This window comes from Molossus molossus, unplaced genomic scaffold (genome assembly GCF_014108415.1).
Source record: "Molossus molossus isolate mMolMol1 unplaced genomic scaffold, mMolMol1.p scaffold_m16_p_3, whole genome shotgun sequence".
NCBI lineage: Eukaryota > Metazoa > Chordata > Mammalia > Chiroptera > Molossidae > Molossus > Molossus molossus.
Genome location: NW_023425366.1, coordinates 66,254,547 through 66,275,929, shown reverse-complemented (window position 1 = coordinate 66,275,929; position 21,383 = coordinate 66,254,547). Strand labels below are relative to the sequence as shown.

The 21,383-nt window shown below is 35.0% G+C and overlaps 1 protein-coding gene across 1 annotated transcript in view; it reads left to right on the top strand.

Moving 5' to 3' along the window:
* The window catches only part of KIAA0825 (KIAA0825 ortholog), a 373,867-nt gene that overhangs the window by 20,391 nt on the left and 332,093 nt on the right, over positions 1-21,383 (top strand). Inside the window, exon 4 of the mRNA XM_036279227.1 lies at positions 20,273-20,404. Within this exon, the coding sequence (XP_036135120.1) occupies positions 20,274-20,404 (131 nt within the window). The 5' untranslated portion in view covers position 20,273. The remainder of the gene's footprint in view (positions 1-20,272; positions 20,405-21,383) is intronic.

The window sequence follows — 21,383 nt, the reverse complement described above, 5'->3', positions numbered from 1 at the left end:
ACTCAGTAAGAGCCCAGGTTGTAGAAGAAGAGGGAAATAAGTAGGAGATGAACTCATTATTCATTTTTCAAATTGTCTGGCTGATGCTTCCTATGTCCTCTCTTCCCAGAATTGGAGAACGCTTGAACCTATATATAGTGAGAGATTAAATGTCTCCAACTGTGGGTCCTATGAGGCTATGGGGAAGATCACTGGGCTACTTTTAGAATGCCTTTATTTTCCTTCTTGTTGGCAGCTTGAATTCCCTGTCTCCATCTGCCCATATGGAACTTCCCACTGCAGGATTCTAGATCATTTGTTACTCGTATCACTAGGTTAATACTAACTTAGCTAATGTTTTGTAATAATTTTGTACTTTTAATTTTTTTGTTTCTTATGTATCAAAAATAAGATATGTTCATTATAAGTTCAAATAAAAATGGATTATAAGGAGTAAAAATTACCTGTCCCTTTTTAGTTCCATCATGCTTAGATTGTCACTGTTAATAGCTTGTTGAGTATCCTTTCTGATTTTTGGGGGATGGTTTGTTTGTTTTAAAAGTATTTTATATATCATTCTATATATATTTCTACAACTTACTTTTTAAAATGAAATGATACAGTTTTCTGCAAATCTTCAATGTCATGCCATACAGAGCTAGAATATAACTTTTTATAGGTACTTAAGTTCCATTTGATGTATGTAATATTGCCATTTAAAATAGCACATCATAATGACATCCTGTCATATATACAGTTTGCCGAGTAAAGTCCCATTTTATGCCTTTTGTTGTATTTCATCTGGTTTAGCATTTGTCTCAGATTTTTTATTATTGAACAAAGTATTATTAAGAAGTTACATGCAAACGAACTAGTTTAGATCGGAGTAGATTTACACTTTGTATTTCCACAGTGGGACATGATCTCACATGTGAGATGCTAGTGTAGGGAGCAGAATTCTCACTTTTCCACATCAGTAGTAACCCATATCTCTCTTCTAGATCCTTTCCAGAAGTAATTATAAGCTAACAGATCTTTTTCAAGGGCAGCATGAAGGGTCCTCGCTGATAAAATGAATGCACTCTCGCATGAGCAGTTTGGTACTGTTAACTTTTTCAGCTTTTCTGTGATGGTGATGGCAGAAGTATTCGTTGCTGCCACCTCTGCTGGCCACTTGATGTGCATAGTTTCTCAGCTTTTATTTAATCTTGCCATAGAGTGAGTACAGTCTGAACTTTGTTGCTACAGTGGTTTCATCATGTATCGTGGTATAAATCTACAACTACCTATTTATTATTGGGAAACACGTTTTTATTTTGTAATAACCCTTTTGATGACAGTAATTTAAAACACACACACACACACACACACACACACACACACAGCAGTGAACATTTCATGGTACTGAATTTCCTGTGACTTGCTGAAAAGAATTAATGTGTAATTCACACATGATGGGGGCTATAATGACATCACTGATCACATGAAAGCAAGAGGACATCAGTCTGCTGAAGACTATCAACATCTACGCAGCCTTCTTTCAGATCATGCCTACAAATACTACATTTTAATAGTGCAGAAGGTATATTTGTGTACCATTCTGTGAAACGTGAGTCTTCATTTAGATAAAGTGATGGTTCTAAATTAATCTCTCAATTTCAGTCTCAAATTTTCTTGTGCATGCATAAAAGGTAAAACAATAGCTGTCAAAGTATTCCTTCCATTAAAAGAATTTCATCAACAGTTAAACGATACCAGTTTTACATCAGTATCATTGGATATTTCTAATTTTAAAAAATCCATTAATTCCAATAGTTCAAGTTTTGTGTCTAATTCATGTAATCAAAGTAAATCATGTAGAAATTCATTCTGTAAAAGGTGAAACACTTGACATTGTTGTGAATACTGTTATAATTTGTATTACAAACTGCAACATGGTAAAATGAGTTGGTCTTGGTGATGTTAAAAATATGTTGTGGTGGAATATAACATCATACACATTTTTTAAATAAATGTAGAACCTGTGGAGAGGACTATACTTAGAATATGTTTTGATACACATTGTAATTCATTATAGCATCCAAAAATCTGAAAAATCTACCAATTTAAACAGAAGATGTTATTGTCAAAAAAGTACAAATGTGTTTATACATACACAAGATAACCAACCTATAGTTTTTGTGATTAGACTAATGTAAAGAAAACAAAAATAATTTAAGCATGACAGTATACATTTTCTCTCTTTGGATTTTAATATTGTTTTGAGACTTTGAAAAATTACTTTATAATTGGATTTGTGTTTTGCCATGGTATTAAATACACTTGTAAAAATGTCTTCTCAATTTTGGTTGTAATTTATTCAAAATCTATTAGAAATCTTTAATCAAATCATTTATTACATGGAAGCCAAGACATTTAGTTCATATGAACTTTTTAGAGAATTGCAATTACTGAAAAAAAAAACTCACAAATAGGAAGACATTAAAAAATATCTCCATGAGCCCGGCTGGTGTGGCTCAGTGTATTGAGTGTCGTCCCATGGACTGAGAGGTCCCGGTTCCATTCCCAGCACATGCCTGGGTTGCGGGCTTGATCCCCAGTAGGGCGTGTGTAGGAGGCAGTCAATCTATATTTCTATCTCTCCCTTCCTCTCTCTCTAAAAAAATCAATAAACACACACACACACACACACACACACACACACACACACACACATTAAACCCATGAAATCAGAGTGTGGGTACTGAGCAAATTAAATGATGATAACTCAAAAGGTGTATTAAATTTAATTGTGAAATTCCAAAATTTTCTTTTGAATTATCTAGACTTATGGGGAAATTCTTGATGGGGTTCATCTTTTTAACTGTATAAATTTAAATTATAATTTAGAATGAAGTTAAACTGGGAATGCTTACAATTTTGCAGTATCCAAATTTAATAAAACTTTGAAAATAATTATAAGCATTTGATGAGTTTTTAAAAAATTGTTGGTCAAGAAAGGGCATTCTGCAAGGAGGCAAAAAATATATTACCAGTAAAAGTACTTATGTATTTCATTATTAGAAAAAAAAATTTTAATATATTTTATTGATTTTTTTTAGAAAGAGAAGAAGGGAACGAGAGAAACATTGACGTGAGAGAGAAACATTGATGGGCTGCCTCCTGCATGCCCCACACTGGGATCAAACTCACATCCCAGGCATATGCCATGACAGGGAATTGAACTGGGACTTCGCAGTCATTGGGATTGGGATGACTCTCAATCTACTGAGCCACTCTGGCAGGGCTTTATGTATTTCATTATTAAAAACTAAAATTGAATATGTTCTCCATCAGAAAAATTTGCTCTGAATTTCATAAATGTATTAGGTAGCCCAGCACCTACCTAAAGAAGGGTATATTGAAGAATCAATTGAAGGCGTCAACAATTTAAAATTTTAACCCTAAAATGCAACTTTGGAAAATATAAAAATAATATAGTAATATAAAAAATACATCTTCTGAAAAATAACTCTGAGAGACAGATACTACTAAGAAATTGATTTAAAGTATATGAAAATGTATCAAGAATCATGTTTCTATATTTTTAATATTCAAATAATATAATTTTTTACTTTTAATAGCACAGTGATAAGAATTTTTTTAAAGAATGCTGTTTTTTAAAATAATTTTTAATATATATATATAGGTCTACAGATATAATAAAACCACTCAATTGTTTAGTATATATACATTTCAAAAATTATGTCATTTTAATTATTTTCAGTACCCTTTCATTTAAAAAAAATGGCTTGGATGAAAAATTATATGGTCCCTTTATGTATATATGCTTCATCCCTTTCTTCCCTAATTCAATTTCCCCTATTCAATTACTTTATACATGACTGTAATATTTGTACTTCAAGTTTATTATTTCTAAAAATACAATTTTCCCTTACAAATGAACTTCTTTTATTTTTCTTTCTCTTGAGAGGATAACTTTTTTCTTGGTCACTTAGATTTAAAATCCTGCTATAAGTACTAATTCTGATCTTTGTTTTACAAAGATCATTCTGATGGTAGGATAATGAGTTAGAATGAGATGATACAAAATATAAGGGAGACTCTATAGGAAACTGCTGCACTAATCTAGGTGATGGAATTTTAACCTACACAGGAGCAATAGGAGGAGATGAGTGGATGTGAAAGATGAATTAAGACTGATCATTTGGCTGTGAGATAGGAGATAAAGTTTAAATGTGGGAGATGACTCCCACATTTCTGACTTGAGTATATAGGTCGATACTAGTGTTGCTAACTATCACAGAGACCTCAAGAAAAGAAAGAGGTTTCAGAGGGAAGATGGTGAGATTGGGAGCATGTTGAGTTTGAGGTGCCTGTGGGACCTCCAAGGGAGTTATGCAGTATGGAGTGGGATAGAACAGGAGCTCCCACACACAGGTTATAGAGATAGACAGGGATGTGCGTGAAATTGACCAGTCAGAAGACCAAGGGAAAGAGAAAGAAAAGGGGCTGTAAAGGAGACTGAGTTGTGGTGTTCAAGATAGAGTTGGGGGAAAATAGTGCTCAAATAGCCAGTGAATTGGCCTTTGGAGAGGGAAGAGCCTAATACTACAATTAAGTATAGGAGATTGGAGGGAACACTTGACATTTGGCAATTGTGAGATCCTAATAACCGTAGAAGGAATTCAGGCCTAGCTTAGACAGGACATATTTCCAGAAATATTTTACCATTTGAAACTTTTAAACTTAAAATTAATAAATCAGACTTCAAAGATATAATAATTCTTGGTATAGTTTTACACTATATCTTTTATTCTAATGCTCTCCTACAGAGTTACTTCATTTTTACTCTGACTTTTTTGAAGTTTTACATTGTATGTCCAAGGGCACATTAATTAGTATGGAGTGGACTTTTTAATATCTTGTCAAGAACATCAGTTTTATTATTATTTGATGCATAGAATAGTTCTAGAAATTTGACTTTGGAGTAAAGTCAGTCTAAATTTAAAAAATCTCTTTTGATGTAATTCTTAGAACTTGTTTCTCAGTGGTATCTTGGTGTAAATTTTTAACTTTTACATTTTATGTTTATTTATCTGTTACTTTTCAAAATTACATTAAGATATATTGTTTATTTTTAGACATGTTTAGTCATTAAAGCACCTAATTGAAGCAGTTTTACTCCTGCAATCTATGCCTCCATATTATCTCTTATATATTCATTTTGATGCCTTGGCTTTGGAATATGATTTATCTTTTAGTATAAAAATGTTGGGTTCTTCCATCACAATTACAATCATTGGTCTGATAATCCTGTGAGTCAATCTACACAAAACAAGAAGCTCATATCAGACTCCTGGCAGGTTTAGTTAAAATTAAAATGCATGCTCGACTGTAGAGATTGTCAAGTGTGGAAATAATATTTGTCCAGCTGGACAGCTTTCTTTTGTAGTTGCTAAATGAAAGTTGAGATTCTGTCTGCTCCTTGAAAGCTTCTGTGTCATGAAGGTAATTTGGACTGCTTGTGGTTTGACAGGGATTATTAAAATCAGATGAAGTGAAGGGAAGCAAGTGTGAGAAAGCAAAATTGACACTGACACCCTCTATTATTTGCAGCTTGGATCATGATGACTATGTTGATATGATAGATTCACTGTTGAGATATGTTAAGCAGCAAATAAAGTAAAAAGCAAGTATAGTGATGGATTTTTAGATTTAACATGAAGAAATTCAATATTTACTTTCACTGATTGCTTTTTAAGTAGATTTTTCAGGTCATTACATATGAAATTTGCTTTAACCAACAACAAATTATCCTATTGAACTATAGAATTAAAAAGTGTACTGCAAAGGCAAGATTAAATATTAAAGAAATAGAGCACATGATTAAAATAAAATAATTTTAATACTATAAGGGTCCTTAAATATTATTATTGTCTAATTTTCTTTCCTTTTTTTTTATAGGCATCACTTTTAAATTAGATAGCTTAAATGTTAAATCTTGGTATTTCATTGCAAGTATATTTTCTTACCATTCACAATTAAAAAAAAAATAGTTTAAGTTGTTAAAAGGCACTTACGGTTTAAGCCATAATCAAAAATAATCTTTTTCTGTTTAAAGATGATATACAAATTATGTTATTATATGTTGCCTACAAATAATACTATGTATATTAATGAAGTAAATGCCTTCCATGAATATGATTTTACTAAAAACATTCTTAGCAGAGGGAGTTATAGCTAGGAAGCTATTTGAAGATATAAATTATAATTAAATATGAGGAATTATATATATATATATATGTTAAAACAAGTTAAAGAGCCTGAGGTTGCCCTATGCATTGTGGAAAACCTTCAGTGGTATTTAAACAGGGTAGTGAAATTATCTGCTTTGGTTTGTAAACTGAGAAGTCTAATGCCAGGATGCAGGGTAGACACCAACTGGGTGTCCTATAATTCAGCTCAATTCAATTCTAACACTAACTGCTTGGAGTTAGTGCAGACTCCACAAGATAAAGGATCCATCCCATGAGACTGCCCCCACTTCAGACATGAGACACAGGTGGGGTCTCTGGGGATGTCCACTTCTGCCTGGCTGACTCTAAATTTGAGGGTTCTCACAACCCCCCAGGTTTACTAATTTCATTAGAATGATTCACAGAACTCAGGAAAGCACTATAGTTCTGATTACAGTTTTATAAGAAAGGATAGTTAAGAATGGCCAAATGGAAGAGATGCATAGGACAACGTAAGGAAAGGTGTAGGGGGAGATGAGGGGCAAAAACCAAATATATATTTTTTGTTGTACTACAAGAAATGAGTCCTGGAGGCCAGCAGAGGTTTTTTTCATTTTTCTCAGCAGGAAATAATGTCAGTTTGGGGATACTGGTAGCAGACAGGGAGGAAAATTTGAGAACATATGGTGACCATTTAAGATATAGAGAAACAAAAGGTTGAAGAATTTGGTGACTATTTAAGACAAGGGTTTTAGGATTTACATACCATATATGGCCACTGTAGCATCTCTCCTTTGTTTGTTTTTATTTTTACAATTTGTTAGAAATGTTAAAACCATTCTTAGCTTGCAGGCCATAAGAAAAACAGACTGTACCGTAGTTTGCTGACACTTGATACTGAAAGACTAGGGCAAGGGAGGGGGAGATTAGGTAGGGGGTCACCCCATAATATAGGAAGAGAAGCAGTTTAAAGAAAATATTTTGAATTAAATTTTAGACATGTTGAGTTTAAGGGACTTTGAATCAGTGAAGTGGAATTGTCTAATAAGTGCTTAGAAATATGTGTGTGGATTTTGGAAGAAGAACTAAGGTTAGGGATGTAGACTAAATTTTAGCATCAAGATAATGGGTAAAGGAGCTTGAAATGAAAAGCATGTAGAATACAAAGAGGACCAAGAACTCCAGTGTGAAATGGATAGTAAGAGAAAGGGAAAGAAAATTTATTTATTTCCTTTCCCAAGTCAGACAAAGGGAAAGGAAATTTGGAAGACTATAAAATGAGGACTATTAGGAAGATATTTTTTGAGGTCTGAGGCAAAAAATCTAATGAATAAAAAATCCCACAAATTTTTTGAAAATTAAAACACTTTAGAAAAAAACAAATCTACTATGGTAAAATTACATAAAAAGAAGGCAGTGGCTTTGAATGACGAACGCTCAGGGAAAGTATTTAAAATGAGAAGCTGGTTGACCTGGCTAGTTTGGCTCAGCGGTTAGAGGGTCAACCCACAGACCAAAGAGTAGCAGGTTTGATTCTGGTCAAGGGCATGTATTTGGTTGTGGGTTCTGTCCCCAGTCCTGGTCAGGGTCTTGGGGGAGGCAACCAATCAATGTATCTCTTTTGGATCAATATTTTTCTCTGTCTCTCCCTCCTACTCTGTCTGAAAATAAATGGAAAAATCCTCAGGTGAGGATTTTAAAAATAAAACAAAATGAGATGCTGGTCTAGAGAGATCCTGGTGAATCAGTGTTTCATGGCAGAGATGAGAGAGGAGCCAATCAAGATGTTTATTAGTTTAATAAAAACTACTCTGGTTAATTTAAACAAACAACAACAAAAAAAAGAGTGGCTGTTGGGCAGTGGAGCAGGGAGAGGATTTACTGTGTGTATCTCACAGAACCAAAAGAAAACTATGAGAGCAGTCAGTTAGAGGACAGGAACTAACAATTACAGGGACCTCAACCAAAAAATGAATAAAAATTCATCCACCTTCTCTTGGAAGGCTGGAGTTAACTTAATGGTTTACTACCAGTGATTCTTTTTTTCTACTTTTGTTCCAACTTCAAAATTCATTTAGTGTGCATCTGATGGTTCAGCTTGGGTCAGATGTTTAACCCTGGATCTATTATTGGTTATGACCAGGAAAGCTGGGTGGGTCCATAGCATAGAAATGGACCACCGTTGTATATCTGTGTACTGTATCTCAGATTTCAAAAAGAGAAGACATTTTGTGAACTTACCCGGAGCTTATGAACAGGTGTGTGAGAGACAAGAGAAAACTGGGAACCAATAATACGTAGGAAGATTGGCTGAAGAGGAGACAGCTGCTAGGAAGGGAGTACCTCTCAGGACCAAACAGTGCCGAGATTACGTGTGATAGGAACTGAAAAATATTTTGTCAGTCTCACTGTAAGGCTAGAGGCAGAAACTAGGTTGCTCTGGGTTGAGAAGTAAATGAAAGATAAGAATATAAGATTAGGAAATATGGACTGCTATTTTGAGATGCTGGACTATGAAAGGAAGGGGATCCTATGAGAGTTTTGTTGGTTTCTAAAGAGCAAGAAACTTGAACTTAATTATAGTCAGCTGAAAGGGATATTGATGCTATAGTCATAAAAGGGTATTTCAATGGAGATAGTTATTCATCTAATTAATGTAAAGTGAAAATTTAAGAGAACAGTATCACATTAATATGACTAGCTAATTAATACTAGTAACATTTTAGGAGAAATTTTTAAAGCTTTGGAACATACTTTAAGAACCCTCAATATTTTAGAAGCACTCATTTATATACAACATATATGCTAAGTTCAAATCATTCTAATCTACTTATTAAAAGAATGTTTCTTGCCCTGGCCGGGTTGCTAAGTGGTTAGAGCACCAGCCCACGGACCAGAGGGTACTGGGTTCGGTTACCACTAAGGGCATGTACCTTGTTTGCAGTTTGTCCCCGGCCCCAGTTGGGGTCGTGTGGGTGGCAACCAGTTGATGTGTGTCTCTCACACCGATGCCCCCCCTCCCCCCGCCTCTCTCCTGCTCTATCTGAAGATAAATGCAAAAATGTCCTCAGGTGAGGATAAAAAGAAAGTTCTTTAAAATGTGACATACTATGTTGTTACTCCTATTTGATACATAGTACAAACTGCCTTTTTTTTTTTTTTTTTTTCCTCTCTCCTCACCTGAGGATATTTTTCCATTTATCTTCAGATAGAGTGGCAGGAGGGAGAGAGAAAGATCCATGTGAGAGAGACACGTCAGTTGGTTGCCTCACACATGGCACTGGGGCCGGGATAGAACCACAACTGAGTTATGTGCCCTTGACTGGACTCAAACCCACGACTCTTTGGTCCTCAGGCCGACACTCAAACCACTGAGCAAAACCAGCCAGGGCTCAACTGCCTTTTAAAAAGTGGTCCATTAACTTAAACTTTCTACTAATGCAGATGTACTGTTCTCCAAATTACTAAGGTTTTACTACACTTGAAAATTCATTAGTTAATTATTAGTTTCATGATTTGAGACATTATTTTGGTCTAATCTCAAAACTATAATAATTTTATGACTTCACACATCATGGTTTCACTGTTATATTAAAGAAAGAGATGGCTAGGATTGCGTATTGAAGATTATAAAGTTATTAAGATGCAAATACTTTCTAGAAAGAGAAGTACATTAAAAACTAAAGAAAGCAATATTAGATTTGGTAAGTAAAGCATATGACAATTCTGTGTGCTTGTCAAGCTGCAATGGTGTATTCTGACTGATCTTGTCAATTTCTACTTCATACATACACATATGTAAATTACTAATAGAGGAGTTATAGCGAAATATTTTGTAATTTATTAAAGGAGAGTTTAATAGCTGTATTACGTTCATATGAGTATTTACTGGCTGTATGTTAATATTCTAACCTATATAATTATAACAATCAGAACTTCACAATTATTTATGGAAAGTATAACAGTTTGTGGAGGAAAATCTAATATGCATCTGTTGAAAAATCAATTGAATAGAATAACAAGTTTTTATTTCCCAATTTAAGACTTTAATGCGTAAGGTATTCTAAATGACTATCAACAAATTGAGATTTGTTTGAGTTGTTTCTTGGTCTTTGGGGGAGAATAAAACATTAAAATTTTAAGTTCCAATAACTGATAAAAAGAAATAAATTACTGACAACTCAGGTATCACAGGGGAAGATCTAGCTTTTAAAAAAACAAAACCGGGGTGGGGGTTTTATATAAGTTTCATAATGAAGAAAATTTATAATAGTCCTGGGGAACACTTTCAAATATATAAGGCAGTAAATAAATCAACACATATAAAAGATAAAATAATTTTTTATTAACTATGAGTCTATACAGAGTGGCATTTTATATATAGCTCTGTGATTAAGGACAGCCTTTGAAGCAGTCTGAGTCCCACCTTTGTTACTTCCTTTGTAAATGGTTCGGGAAAATCACAAACCTCCCTGTGCTTCAGTTTCCACATCCTTCATATGGAGATTATAACAGTATCTATTCCATAGGGTTATAGTAGGAGTTAAATGAGTTCATATATATAAAGTACTTTAAACAATGCATAGCCCATATAATGTTACATAAGAGTTGGCTATTATTATCATTAATATTATTTAGCCATCATACCTTTAAATTATATTTCAATGAATGAGTTCACTGAACTATGTAACATTTTCGAGATTTTGTAAAGTTAAATTTTGAATTATATAATGTTAGCAGGACTTTGTGAATGATACAGGAAGACTACTTGGTGACTAGATATGAATGGGAAAGTAAAACTGAACCAGGCCAGAAAAGGCTGCTTTAGGTTTAAGAATAATAACCTGGTCAACGTTTATTTTCAATTTGTTTTGTTATCAAACCAACAACTCAAACCAAACCAGCAATACAAAGAATAATATAAAGACTATAAAGAATAATAATATATAAGGATACAGTGACAGTGAAGTTATGATTCTCTGATGTTTCCCTTTTCCTTCTGGAGAAACAATGCCTAGAGTCAGTTGGTCTCAGAAATCTTTTGTTGAAGAAGAATGTGGCAAGTCAGAGTAGCCCAGAAACATGAGCTTGTCACTTCTTAGAATATTTTAGGGAGTTGAGATTTTGAGGGTGGAAAATCAGTCCAGGGTATCTATTAACATAAAAGAATATCTTGATGCCTCACATTTCTTCTTTTTACATATTATTTCTTGCTAAGTTATAGATTCTACTTGAGCATTTTATGTAGCAGTCCTACAGAAGGAAAAAGAAAAGAGTTAAAATGGCTCTGAGAATCCAAGATACGGGAAAAATTATGGTAGCAACAAACAAAATAGTCAATTTTAAGAGTTAACTTGGGAGGGGGATTCAGAAATATGTACTCTTACCATTTCTTATAGAATACCACACATTTATAGCCATAAGAAACCTCAGAGCCTAATAAATCCATTCGCCTCTTTTTTTTTTTTTTCCTTTACTGACTTTAGAGAAAGAGGAAGGGGGGGGGGAGAAAGAGGAAGGGAGAGAGAGAGAGAGAAACATTGATGAGAGAGAACATCGATTGGCTGCCTCCTGCATGCCCCTCCCTGGGGATTTGGCCCACAACCTGGGCATGTGCCCTGACTAGGAATTGAACCAGTAACCTCTTGGTGCATGGGTCAACACTCGACCACTGAGCCACACCAGCTGGACCATTCACCTCATTTTATAAATGAGGAATGTGAGCTCCATCCCTCTTGAGTGACTTACCAAATTCACATAGATGTTAGGAGAACCAGGATCAGGACGCAATCTATTGATTCTAGGTTTAATAATGTTTAGAGTTAAATGTGTTTTTTCATAGTACAACATTTTGAAACTTGTTTAGTTATAGGTAGACTGCATAGTTATTTTTAATTAAGCAGAACACCCCACTTCCTTACCATGCTCTTTAACAGTGTTTATTTTAGGTTAGGCAGCAATGTTGAATAGTAAGAGTTCTGTTGAGCCATTAAGTTCCACATTCTGTTCACAGATGGTATATGACCCTCCTCAGTGGGCTTTTCCACAGAAAAAAAATCACATAGTCCTATTATTTCTCCTTTACTAACTCAACTGCAGTGTGGACTTCTTCCTAATAGTTTTTTCAATCTTCTCTTTAGTTCTTTTTAAACATTTATTACTTGTTATAAGAAGAATGATACTCCAGATTTTTATTATTGAAGAAACAGAAAAAAGATAAAATAAGAACTCTAACCATTATATGTGTTTAAATTTGGAGAGAGAGTGAGAGAGGGAGGGAGGGAGGGAGGGAGGAGGGAGGGAGGGAGAGAGGGAGAGAGAGAGAGAGAGAGAGAGAGAGAGAGAGAGAGAGAGAGAGAAACCAAGACCCTAAAATGGAAAAGTATCATTTTGAAATATTTTAAAGGACAAGTGAGATTCCAAAATTATTTTTCTGGAATTTCCTTTGGTCACATAAAGTATGATTTTTTTTTTATTACTTTATTGTAATGTTTTCTGGCAGTGCTTATAATATGCTCATATTTTATTATAGTCACTGTTCTTAGGAATTTATAACTCAACTGTTACAATTTGCCTACGGCTGAAACATGATCTACAGATGTTTGGCTTAGATATAATTCTTCAAACATAACTCAATTTTAAAGGCAATAATTAATATTAGATTGGATGTTCATACGTGTTTGAAATATTAAGTACTGTGTTTTTAATCTTATAAAAAATGATCGGAAACATTATAGGGAAATGAACATTTGAAAACAATATTGCAGAATGGCATTTCAAAAACAAAGTTATTGCACTTTAAAGAGTGATAGCTCCGATTTTTCATTTATCATGAAGTAGGATAAGAGACCTCACTCATTTTGTCAAATTATCTCCTTGATGACAATCTAATAGTTGGAAATACAAGAACATAAAGAGACTATAAAACTATATCCTGACCCACAACTTCACCACCTCTTCCTTTACCCCCTAAATTTTTCATTTAGTTCTACCTTTCTAAAATACTCCTGGAGTATTTACCAAATTAGATTCATCCCTCAATAATTATTTTCTGTTGTTGAGGTCATAGTTCTATTTCAGAGCATGGCCATGATCTTTCTTTATGGTCTTATTCGTTTTACTGTCTCTGCTTCTTGTGAGGAGACTGCCCAATCTCTCTGCTCTTTGATGATGCCCAGCAATGACAGACACACTGTGCACCCCCGAAGTGCAAGTAAGGAAAGGGTAGGCTTGGTGCCTATGCTCATGCCCATTCAGTGCATGCTTCTTTCTCACCCACAGTCCTGCAGGGATCACTGTTGTCTAAGGAGAACATTTCTAAATCTAAACTTTAGCATTGCTTACCACAGACTAATCTGTACTTCTTTCATTTGTCCTGTGCACCACTATTTACTTGGGTTAATTTTCTCATCCTATTAGTTATATTTTGCCCATCAGGTTTTTTGTTCATTTGTTTTTTAAATTATATCACACAGCATTTTATACTCACTGCCTGTTCACCTAAAAGGTGACTCTTGCTTCTCTTATCCTTCATCACCTTGGAACCATGTAAGTATAGAAGCATCACAGATTTATGCCAGTCACATGAAAACTCTGAACCACCATCATTCTGGTATACCCTGTCATTGGCATCAAGTGACATTCCTTTAATACCACTTGTGTTTATTAATTAACTTCTCTACTGAGGTTTGATAGAGAAAAGTTACACAGCGATGTCACTTTGGAATTCTTCAAAATCATGGTTACCAACCTTATCTGAATGCTCAACATGTTTCAGTTTATTATTGTTTTACTCTGGAACTGATTTTGATGAAGGAAATAAAACACACATTCACTATCACAATAATAAAATAAACACATTTTCTTTTAACAACATTTGCATGCACAAATAACAAAAAATACAAAAAGGTTTCTGAAATGGTCATAGTTAGTCAAGAGATATTCAGAAATTATGTAAGTTTTAAATTAGATTTTGAATAAAATGATAAACAAAAATTGGCAAGAGAGGTGTTAAGGATGGGAGATGTTTCAAATGAAGAGGTAGAAAATGTAAAATTAAAAAATTGTAAGCCCCCTGAGAGCAGGGGTAATTTCTTTTTAAAATATGTTTACCAATTATATTTGAAATAATAAGTACTTATTGCAAAAACAAGAAAATGCTAAGTATAAAAAAGTCAGTAAAAATCAACCATAGTCTAAATATCTGGAGATGACGATTTTAACATTTTGGTTAATATAATTTCTAGGAAACTGTGTTTTATATGCAGTAAGTGATTCATTTCCTGAGTTACAAGCACCCGCAAGTACCAAACAGATCTAGGTTCAAACTGTGCTTCTAATCTGGGTAGCTGTGCCACATGGACATATTAGTTAGTCTCTATAAATGAGGATGATAACTATTTTGTAGCATTATTATGAAAATTAAAGATGATGATGCATATAAAGTACCTTGAACATAGTAGATCTACAACAAATCATATTGCTGTTTTGCTATTATAGTTAAGCTGGCTTCTATACATATTTTCTTAAGTTTGAATATATGTTATATGAATTAATGAGGTTTTATAGTATTGACAAATTGGTACAACTCTAAACAGAATATTGATACTGTAACTTGTTTTATAACAGAAGTTTGCTATGAACAAAACATTTACTGAGTTTGAGATCTCTACAAAACCTTCAACCAAATTGTTCATTACAAAAGTGAAATTTTATTTTTTGCAACAATTTTTTAATAACTTATCATCTGAAGAGTTGAACTACCGAAAACTGTTTAAAAGTATGCAAATACATAAACTAAGTTTATTATTAGTAATAATGGCCATTGGATTTAAAAATGACTATTCTGATAATAGTTATAACTAGTTGAGCCGCTAGGGAGATTTGAAGATATCAAACTCATTGGTTATGTGGAAATATTGAGGTTTTTATACCCTTAAGAAATATAACTTCTGATAAACATGGAGTTTCCTACCATTTACCTTACAGTTTTATGTTTTAACCTGATTTCAAATTAATATTTATTATGTTACATTATAGGTAAATATTTGTTTTTAAATGAGAAATCACAGCATTTATTACAAAATACTTTGAATGAGAAAAGTCCAAATGTATTAGTATTTGGCTATTTTAAAATGTTATATCTATGTTGTGGGGGAGGCTGAAACTTTCTTCTACCCTCAAGGTTCTTTCTGCTGATCTATAATTAAAGCCACATGAGCCAGATTAACAAGAAAAAATAACCAAATTTAATACATATGTGTGCATGGGAACCCTGCCTACATGAGAGGTTCAAAGACAAAAATGGAAAATGAGGTGTATATGACATTCTGAGCAAGGATCACCTTGGGGCATCAGAGGGGAGGAAGGTCATTGCATGGTGATAAGAAGAGCAGATCTTCAGTAATTACTAGTGTATCCTGCCATATAGATAGGTCAAAACAGATTATCTCTGATAATCTCTTATTGTAGGCAAGACCCCTAATTCAGATTCTTCTAGGTAGTGAAGGGGTTAGGAAGGGCAGAAGTTTCTCTTCAGATGGCAGGGGCTTGGATGCTTTTAGCTGAAAATAATCCACATATCACAGAGGCACATCTTAGTGTAAATCTTTCTAAACCATTATACTTCTTATTCTGTATTTATGACTAATTGGATTTGCAATTGACAAATCTTGTGATTCCGTAGACTTTTGCATTAAAACACTATAATTAGGTGTTTTCTTTTCAAAATAGTATCTCTGAAGAAAAATGAAAACTTTATCCTAAGAGTAATTCTTTGAATTTTTATTTATTTATTTTTATTAATTAATTTATTTATTTTTGTTACAGATGTTTCTCTTTTTTCCCGATTGACACCCTTCTCCCCCTGCCTCCCACCCTGTCCCCAGCTTTGTTGTCCATGTCCATTGGTCATGCATACATACATATAAGTTCTGTGGTTTATCTCTCTCCCCCACCCCCTCTTCTGAGGGTTGTCAGTCTGTACCCTACTTCCATGTCCCTGGTATTACCCCGTTCCTCAGACTGTTATGTTCATTATATTCCACAAGTAAGTGAGATCATACAATACTTGTCTTTCTCTGTTTGGCTTGTTTTGCTTAGGATAATACTTTCCAGGTCCCTCCATGTCGTCTCAAAGGATAAGAGATCTTTCTTTCTTACAGCTGCATAGTACTCCATTGTGTATATATACCACAGCTTTTTTATCCATTTGTGTACTGATGGACATTTGGGCTGTTTCCAGATCTTAGCTATTGTAAACAGTGCTGCTACAAACATGGGGGTGCATATACTCTTTCTGATTGGTGTTTCAGGCTTCTTAGGGTATATTCCTAGAAGTGGGATCACTGGGTCAAATGGTAGTTCAATTTTTAATTTTTTGAGGTAACATCATAGTGTTTTCCATAGTGGCTACACCAGTCTGCATTCCCACCAGCAGTGTACTAGAGTTCCCTTTTCTCCACACCCCCGCCAACACTTGTTGTTTGATGATTTGTTGATGGCAGCCATTCTGACAGGTGCGAGGTGATACCTCATAGTTGTTTTAATTTGCATCTCTCTGATGATTAGTGATGTTGAGCATTTCTTCATATGTCTCTTAGCCATCTGTATGTCCTGTTTGGAAAGGTGTCTATTTAGTTCCTCTGCCAATTTTTTAATTGGGTTCTTCGTCTTCCTTTTGTTGACTTGTATGAGCACTCTCTTACAAGTGGAAATTAACCCCTTATCTGATATATCATTGGCAATTATGTTCTCTCATACAATGGGTTGCCTTTTCATTTTGATGATTGTATCTTTTGCTGTGCAAAAGCTTTTGAGTTTGATGTAGTCCCATGTGTTCATTTTCTCCTTTGTTTCTGTTGCCTTAGGTGATGTATCAGTGAAAATTCTGCTGCGTATGATGTCTGAAATTTTGTTGCCTATGTTTTCTTCTAGGATTTTTATGGATTCATGAGTCACATTTAAGTCTTTTATCCATTTTGAGATTATTCTTGTGTATGGTGTAAGTTGATGGTCTAGTTTCATTGCTTTGCGTGTAGCTGTCCAATTTTCCCAACACCATTTATTAAAGAGGCTGTCTTTACTCCATTGTATGCTCTTGCCACCCTTATCAAATATTAATTGAGCATATTGTGTTGCGTCCATTTCTGGGTTCTCTATTCTGTTCCATTGATATGCCTGTTCTTGTGCCAGTACTAGTCTGTTTTGATTACAGTGGCTTTGTAGTATAACCTGAAATCTGGTAATGTGATCCCTCCAACTTTGTTCTTTTTTTTCAAGATTGTTGTGGCTATTCAGGGTCGTTTTTGGTTCCATAGGAACTTCTGAAGTATTTGTTCTAGTTCTTTGAAGTATGTCGTTGGTATTTTGATGGGGATTGCAATGAATCTATAGACTGCTTTGGATAGTATGGACATTTTAATGATGTTAATTCTTCCAATCCATGAACAAGGTATGTGCTTCCACTTTTTTATATCTTCCTCTATTTCTTTTTTCAATGTCCTGTAGTTTTCTGCGAGTAGGTCCTTTATTTTTTATTTTTTGGTTAAGTTTATTCCTAGGTATCTTAATTTTTTTGCTGCAATGGTACATGGGATTGTTTTTTTTAGTTTCTCTTTCTGTGAGTTCATCATTGGTGTTTAAGAATGCTGTCGATTGCCCTGGCCGGTTTGGTTCAGCGGTTAGAGCATCGGCCTGCGGTCCTGAGAGACCTGGGTTCGGTTCCCGCTAAGGGCACGTACTTCGGTTGCAGTTTGTCCCCGGCCCTGGTCGGTTGTGCAGGTGGCAGCCACTCGATGTGTTCCTTTCACATCGATGTTTCTCTCTCTCTCTCTCTGTTCCTCTCTCTCCCTCCCACTCTACCTGAACAAAAAATGGAAAAATGTCCTCGGGTGAGGATAAAAAAAAAAAGAATGCCGTCGATTGCTTGATGTTAATTTTGTATCCTGCTACTTTGCCAAATTCATTTATTAAATCTAGTAGATTTTTGATGGAGCCATTTTACTACCCCTAATTCTTTGAATTTTTAGGTAGGACTTAAGATAAATCTTCAGCTCTTTTATTATAGTTTAATAAATAAGCTGAATTTATTAATAATTAAGTAATTAAAGATGAGGAATTTCATTAGTATTATTGTCTCTGCAAACCTTTTTAGACAATTTTACAAGTATTTTGGATTTCTGCAAACTCAAACCACATTTACCTAAACCCTTTTTAGTTACTATTTATTTCATGTATATTTGCTATAATTTAATGTTTTAAATTTCTCATTCATTCATTCATACCATCAATCATCAAAATATTTTATAAGCACTATTTTATATCCAAAAATAGCATATTCCTAAATAATGTAGTTCACACTCTGTACCAACTCTCATTCTTAGTCCATCTTATTGCCCTGATCAGCATGTTCACATAGTACTTCTCACCATGTGGTCTTTTATAAAATATATCTATTTATGTGTTTTTAAGTGCACCTTCCCTTGCCCAGCTGGTGTGGCTCAGTAGATTGAGCATCTCCCATGGACTGAGAGTTCCTGGTTCGATTCCTGATCAGGACATATGCCTGGGTTGTGGGCTTGATTCCCAGGAGGGGGTGTGCAGGAGTCAACTGATCGATGTTTCTCCCATCAATGTTTCTATCTCTCTCTAAAAAATCAATAAAAACATTTAAAAACTAAATAAATAAAATGTGCCTTCCCCACAAGAATAAAATCTCCATAAAGGCAGAGATTGTACCTTGTTTCAGCTATATCCCCAGCTTCTACAGCAATGCTTCTTACTTATCAAATATTAAATAGACATATATAGAATGAATGGATGACTAAAGCTTTGATACTGGATGAACCTACATAAGTGTTACCAGAGGAATGAGGGTACAAGATCCCTCCGAGACTCACAGGCAGGAGGTTCTTGGGGTGCAGTCGGAATAAGCATATTCAGTAGTCCCACAGGAGACTGAATGGTTTCTATAGGTATGGAATTACATTTCTGGGTTTGTAAAGTCCCATGTCCCCCAGTCTAGTCCTGGAAGAGAGGCAGTTGGGGATTCAGCACGGCTAGAAATAAGGCCAGAGTCCAGAGTGTCTTTTCCATTGTACAGCTGGGTCCAGTTCAGGCATCAGGCTAGATTCAGTTTTTTAGTCCTTTGTAGGGGTCCCACATGGCTGCAGGCCATGTGGTGAATGCAGGGCTCTAGAGCCTCACAAGCTGGGAGTCTGGCTAGATGACTAGAGTGGAGAGAGAGAGAAGGCTTTCCTTTGTTTAAATATTAAATATTCAGGTTTAGCTAGCTTTTAGTGGCTATGCCTATTCTGTCCACTTACTGGCTCCCAGGTGTGAAGGGTAGGTGTGAACTTCCCGTGTTACTCAGACCTTACTTGGCATGTGTCTAAACTGCTTTTGTCAAGTCCTTTTCCCCATCCATCAGTGGGGAATAGACCTGGGGTGTTCAACTATAGCTTTCTGGCAAAGCTGTATAAATGGCATGCCCATATTAATTGGTCTTCCCTTTATTCTTTTTCTGTTAAATAATAACCAGATTACTGCAATGGTATCATAAGGAGTAGCATATTTAAGTTTTAGTCAGTTATCAGAGAGGAGAATTTTTTGCCTTATTCATATATAAATAGCGGGGCCAGGGGATGAGACTTTAACAATTCTGAGGTTACCATTTCCAGGTCAGTTTGTCGGTAAGAGTGGAAGGAAGGTGCAACCACCTTTGTTCACAGTGGTCTATGAGGCTTTGTGGTTTCCTTTTCAGTGCTTGGTTACAGTAAGAAACAGCAGGATGTTTATAAATACTCTCTGAGGGGTGCTATTTTGCTCAGCTTCCAAACTAGAGAAAAGTGTGAAAATTAGTTCACACCTCATGAAATTTAAATAACAATACACCCTACCTAGCTTAATAATACCCTAGTTCTTCAACTGCTATATTTCATTTTGCCTAAAAATTGGGATTATTGGTTTTGATTTAGTATTACAACTTGATTTAGGTGTTGTTTTTTTTTCTTTATTTTGGGGTAATTAACATGATTTTTATTCTTGTTCCTCAGAATGGATTGGGAAGATGAATATTTCCATAATTCTTTTGACCTGCTTAGTTTGTTAAATTCATTTCCTGGAGACTTGGAGTTAAAGCAGATCTTCAGTGACATTGATGAAAAGATAGAACAGAATGCTGCAAGGTAAATATTGCTAATTATTTAAAACAGGTAGGTTTCCTGTTTAATTTAAACAGATTTTATCTAGTCTATGTTTTATTGTTTCCTGTTAGATAATTTTTGGTTTTCATTGTGATAACTTTGCTGGAAAAAAAATTGATGAGACCTTTCCCCCTAAAATTTAATGTGATTTACCTTCTCTGATGAATACCTTAAATAAAACTAAAAAAATATATAGGCATTGCCTTTGTTATTGGTGGAAATTGAGTTCATGGGCTGTCCCAAGGAAAATAATTTTCTAAAGCTCCTACAGGAGGGGAGGGGGTTTTGTGGAAAGCTTTATTGATAATGGAAAATTTAGGGGGTTCCCCTCCAAAGTATCATCTCTGTCCATCTCAACATGAAAGAAGTCCAATCTTGTCTTCAGCAAGGCCAAGATTAAGGCCACTGCCCAGAATTTCTGCTCCACAATAAAGTCCAGTCTAGTGGAGTCCTGCATGTGGAGTCCACATGGCCATGGCCATGTGGCTGCTTAAGGCCACACGGCTATGGAGGCAAGTGCAGGAAAGCCTAGGTGAATGCGGGTCCCAGAACAAGAGAGAGCACAAAGAGAAGAGAACTCTTTGGGGAGTTCACCCTTCCAAGATTTTTCTCACCTGCAGTGGCTCCACCCTTTTAGCCAATGATTTTTTCCCCAGGTTAGACTGACACAAGCACCTTCCTTACCTCGCCCCAACTTCAATGCATCTTCCATCTCCCCTTTTGTTCTCTCCCTTTCCCCAGTAATTTGCAGAGAATTGACCAGTGGTTTTCTGGGGAGCATGAAGCTTTAGCTTCCTGGTGAAGCTTCCCAGATGATCATGCTTATAATGCCTGGCCTCTTCCTATTATTAACATTACCTAGCCAATTACAACAACTAGACCTTCAAATAGTGAAATTAAAGTTTATTGAATTGCTATTAATGATTTCCTTTTTTTTCTTTATTGAGAGAGGTTTAGAGAG